This window comes from Sinocyclocheilus anshuiensis, unplaced genomic scaffold, assembly GCF_001515605.1.
Source record: "Sinocyclocheilus anshuiensis isolate Anshui unplaced genomic scaffold, SAMN03320099.WGS_v1.1 scaffold1135, whole genome shotgun sequence".
Taxonomy (NCBI): domain Eukaryota; kingdom Metazoa; phylum Chordata; class Actinopteri; order Cypriniformes; family Cyprinidae; genus Sinocyclocheilus; species Sinocyclocheilus anshuiensis.
This window is the reverse complement of record NW_015546093.1, coordinates 61,761-67,303: the sequence shown is the minus strand read 5'-3', so window position 1 is coordinate 67,303 and position 5,543 is coordinate 61,761. Positions and strand designations below refer to the sequence as shown.

The 5,543-nt window shown below is 39.8% G+C and overlaps 1 protein-coding gene across 1 annotated transcript in view; it reads left to right on the top strand.

Moving 5' to 3' along the window:
• The first annotated feature begins 3,737 nt into the window (after nucleotides 1-3,737).
• LOC107700118 (rho-related GTP-binding protein RhoQ) overlaps nucleotides 3,738-5,543 on the top strand; it is a 19,889-nt gene continuing 18,083 nt past the window's right edge. The window contains exons 1-2 of the mRNA XM_016501654.1: nucleotides 3,738-4,197; nucleotides 4,762-4,820. Of these exons, the coding sequence (XP_016357140.1) occupies nucleotides 4,056-4,197; nucleotides 4,762-4,820 (201 nt within the window). The 5' untranslated portion in view covers nucleotides 3,738-4,055. The remainder of the gene's footprint in view (nucleotides 4,198-4,761; nucleotides 4,821-5,543) is intronic.

Here is a 5,543-nt window from a genome sequence, read left to right as displayed (position 1 = left end):
AAAACATATATATATATATATATATATATATATATATAATACTAATGTTGTAGTGTTGCCATGGCAATATCAAACACAATGTGGCAATAATTCAATCAAAATCCACAGAGGTGCTTTTCTTCAATGTGGTTCCTCTATAGGACCAGGTATTGTGACCCTGAGCTCTGTAATCACTAGTCAGTTGTGGTCATTTAAAGGTACACACAGGTACATTTTTTATTGGTTTCACTAGCTAATATGGCAATCACCTGAATATACATAATGTGAACATTGTAAACATATTTTTGTTAGGCTACTTTTATTTTTATGTGTAAAACTTTTAATGATAAAAAACTGGGGTGTCCGAACACTAGATATACATAGGTAGATGCCTCATTAGTGGCTGTTTCTATGGCCACATAAGCTGTCCGCCATATTGGAATAGTCAAAGCTGGTCCGTGAACACACAAGAGCAAGCTGACTGTATATTTGCCACAGTAGTTATACGCATGTATGAATATTTATATATGCAATAGACGAGTAGATGATTTTGCTAAACTAACACAATACATCAAGACAAAGGCATAGGCTAACTAACATGAAATCACAAATATAGTTTAAAAACCTGTAGTATTGAGTAAATATGAAAATATGTATGTATTCACAAATGAAAGAAGAATCCAACACATTCTCAACTGTGAAAGGTTATCTCATTTCTTCAGGGATTTAAATCTCTGCGGGGGGGTTTTCAACCAGAGGCTGTGCAATGTTGTGGCATCTTGGAAAACTCATTGATTATTAATGTGAGTGACAACACGTTGATCATTCCAAGATGTCGGATGTGTCTGGAGCGGTTGAATGTTGAATGTGGAATCTACGTATACATATATAGTCCAAACCTGTTCCTTGGTGGCAACTATCCTGCAGAGTTTAGCTCCAACTCTGACTAAACACACCTGAACCCATTAATCAAGGTTCAGACTCACTAGAGACTTCCAGGCAATTGTGTTAGAACTGGTTGAAGCTAAACTCTGCCGGGCATTGGCCCACCAAGAGCAGAATTGCACACCCCTGCTGAATAAATAAATAAAAATACTCAGTGTACCTTTAAAGCAATGACACAGTGGCCCAGTCAGTCAAAATATAATCATGTAAATCCTTTAAAAAGCTTCTGATTAGTTCAGTCAGAAGCAATAGGCTACTACAATACCACATTTTAGTGGTTCAGAAAGGTTTCACATTTCTATCTGAAAACCAAGCGGCAACCTCCCGCTCTCTCTCTTGAAACCAACACGGAAGTAACTTAAACTGTAATTCGTCAACTGGCCGCTAGAAGCTGACTGCAAAAGGGAGTCAATCCCATAGACTCCCCATGTTAAAATGCCCAACTTTACATCAGAAAAAAACGTTTACAGCCTGGTTCAAAAAATGATTTTGGTCTATATAGCTAATTTTGCCCTTCATAACAACTGTGAGGGGGGTGAATTTTTTTAATAAGTCATCTGTTTAAATTATATTAAGCCTTAAAGTTCTGCATAATTAAGGGCGTGGCCACTTGAGTGACAGGTGGATTGCCGCTGCTGTCACCACCGGCGAGCTAGGTGGGCGTGGCTTCAGCAGCCAGCTCCCGCCTCTTTGCCCATTTTCGATTATCCGGGAGTGACGCGCTGCCAAAATGGCGACGGCTGTCTCCGCCCACTTTAGGCTTCAAAACGCTCGTCGGAAGTCTACGGGTTACGTCACGGACACTACGTCCATGTTTTTATACAGTCTATGCTGAAAACCGAGCGGCAACCACCCCCTCTCTCTCGTGAAGCCAACAAGGAAGTGACTTAAGCTGCAATTCATCGACTGGCCGCTAAAGGCTGGCTGCAAAAGGGAGTCAATCCCAGACTCCCCATGTTAAAATGCCCAAATTTACAGCAGAAAAAAACGTTTACAGCCTGGTTCAAAAAATGATTTTGGTCTATATAGCTAATTTTGCCCTTCATAACAACTGTGAGGGGGGTGAATTTTTTTAATAAGTCATCTGTTTAAATTATATTAAGCCTTAAAGTTCTGCATAATTAAGGGCGTAGCCACTTGAGTGACAGGTGGATTGCCACCATCGAGCTAGGTAGGCGTGGCTTCAGCAACCAGCTCCCGCCTCTTTGCCCATTTTCGATTATCCGGGAGTGACGCGCTGCCAAAATGGCGACGGCTGTCTCCGCCCACTTTAGGCTTCAAAACGCTCGTCGGAAGTCTACGGGTTACGTCACGGACACTACGTCCATGTTTTTATACAGTCTATGCTGAAAACCCATTAAGTTATTACAAAATCATATTTGCATCTGGCCGTATTTGCAGCTAGGAAGGATTTTTAATCATGACATCTAAATATATAAGTGTAAGGTCTTTCTGAAAATGTTCTTTAAAACGTATGAACTATACAATTATTGTGACACGAATCATTAAACTCCCAGTTTTGAATGACGTGCAACAATTTACTTAACACCAGCCAATTGCCATGGGAGCAATCTAAAAATCTCATTCATTAATTGCTAAATAAATGTTTATTTAATTACACTATGATGGTAAATATGGTGGTTTTCTTCCAAATAATTTTTTTTAACACACATAAATATATCAAATGTAACTAAGTAATCTGACAAGAGAATCTGCACAGATACAGTAATGTCAAAGCGAATGGGGCCTGCACCACACCGTTTTATTGGTGCGCGCCCACACAAATCCATATACACAGAGCACAGACGCACACACACACACACACACACCCGCTCACAAGGTATGAGGTAATTGTTTGGTCACATGACTCCTGCAGTAGCTGTCAAAAGTGATACAGCAGCGCATCCTTGACCAGCCTGCCCGCTTCCAGCTGATTGGACTGCGATCAGGTATTAGGGATCATCTGGAAAGTGCAGAAACGAAAAAGATGACTCTTACTTGTGATTGCAACAAATTATAAACGTATGAAGGAGAATACCAGCTGCTCGCTAATAAAAACCCATTTAAGTAAAATCAAATTATAGTCAAGTATAGGTTTCAACAAAGAATTGCTGTCAGTATGAATCCAGTATTAAAACATCATGCTGCAAAATAGTTGTAATGTTATCAAAGCAGTTAATAAAAAACTGTTTATATAATGTTTAACCTTAACCACAATAATTTAACCCTTACAAGATTTTGTATCATAAGGGATACAGACATTTGAGTCATTTGAGACATTTGTCATTGGGTGACAGTGGACCTAATATTTCTGATAATTAATATTAAGAAGTGAATCTCTATGACAGGGGTGTCAAACTCAATTCCTGGAGGGCCGGAGCCCTGCAGAGTTTAGATTCAACCCTAATTAAACACACCTGATCGTACTGATCGAGTCCTTTAGGCTTATTTGAAAACTACATGGTATGTGTGTTGGAGCAGGGCTGGAACAAACCTCTGCAGGGCTCCGGCCCTCCAGGAATTGAGTTTGACACCCCTGCTCTACGAACACTGGATTACTGCAAATTTATTGTTTTAGCCCACACATGTTTGGAAAATAGCAATAAAGAATATTTTTCTGAGTTATTTTATGAAGTACTTTTATGTTCCTGCTCTTACAATGGTAATCTTAGTCTGCCTCTCAGATCCACAGGATGCAGAATGGTATAATGGTTGGTTGATTCAGACACTCAACAACGATAACCAATCTTTATACTTGATCCCTTGATCCAGAGTTATTACCCCGCCTATGTCGCAAGTCAATCCGCGTTGGGCTCAAGAGTCAGAGGAAGGTGATACTGGTGTTGGAAAGTAGGGAAAGTGGAACAGCGGTGAGGGCGTATTTTACAGGTTGATGTCTTGACAACGCGAAGTTTGTCGCTTGCTTAAATCTCGCGGAAGCGAGTACTGAGAGGAGGAAAACCTCAGTGAATGCCAAATTTGGGAAGCGGGGTGGAGGAAATGGCATTTCAGCTGTTTTTGCTGCCCGAGCGCTGCGCTGCTGCTGGTGGTGACGCCTGAAGGGAGCTTTAATAAAGCGGGATATATCTCTAGCAGCTTAAGATGGTGAATTCAAGTGTTTTATTATCGTCATGGCAAACGGAACCGGCAGCATCATGTTGAAATGCGTGGTCGTCGGCGACGGCGCCGTTGGAAAAACTTGTCTGCTGATGAGCTATGCCAACGACGCCTTTCCTGAGGAATATGTGCCCACTGTCTTTGATCATTATGCAGGTAAATATACCAGCATATTACGACATAATGAATATGAATCAATATTTCATCGTCTATTTGATTTATAAATGTATTTAACATTCATATAGTGGTATTGACAAGACCTCAGGGTGACTGCATTGTGTTGCGCTTGTGTTTCTATAATGGAAACCACCTGTGGGCAGAGGATGCAACTGGTGCACACCAGCATCCTTATGGCATGATTCATCACCCTTGATCAGAAATAAACAAATCAGTTCCTCTTTCTTTTGGTCAGAAGTAAATACAATCAGATTGAGGACCTCTTTCACTTCAGAAGTAAACTAATTTGCGTTCCTCTCTCACATGATCAGAAATAAATAAAAAATTGTGTACATCTTTCACTTCATTAGAAATAAATTGAAAGAAACTGCATCCCTCTTTCACTTGATCAGAAATGAATACTATTTTAAATGATTCCTTCACCTTTTCAGAAATAATTAACACGTGAGCAACATCCTTTTCTTACTCTAAATGGAAGTGCATTTATTCATGTAATAATTTGAGTTCCATATTTAAACTAATTGTTTGTGATTTTGTTTTCAGTGAGTGTGACGGTTGGGGGAAAACAGTACCTGCTGGGGCTGTATGACACTGCTGGTCAGGTAGGGTTAAAACATTCCTCTCTCATTGGCCTGAGGCTTTTTCATTAGCAATAGTAACTCAATAGATTCAGGCAAAGTACATGGTGGCCTGTTCAGATGCGTTCTGAGTCTTTTTGGCACTCTATGCATGTGATTTAAAGAGATGATTCATCCAGAAATGAAAATTGTAATTTACTTCACCTCATGTCGTTCCAAACCTGTATGGCTTCCGTTCTTCCGTGGAACGCACAATATGAAGATGGCAGGATTATAGTTTCAGTCACCGTTCACTTATGTTGTATCGAAAAAGATGCAATGAAAAGCTGTCAGTCCCTAATTCTGTTGAACCTTTCCTTTAATGGTCCACAGAATAAAGAAAGTCATAAAGTCAGATACGTCAACATGAGTATGAGTGTTAGATTACAGATTTTTAATTTTTGGTCTCTTTAATCACTAAGTCACTGCCAAGATCAACAGGTGAGTACACAATAGCATCTCTCAGTGGAAAGATAAACATATGAAGCTAACAGCAATCTGAAAATTTTCCTTCCTCTGTTTTTGCCAAGTTGTTGAAAGTTATTATGAAAGAAGATCTCAAGCTTGCCATACATCCCTTGAACACCACTTCTCAGAAGTGGTGTTGTCTAGAGCAGTGTTTCCCAACCTTTTTTTAGTCGTGGCACCCTTTGGAAATTTTAACAAACTTGTGGCACCCTACAAAATTAATTTTGTCACAATATTTGA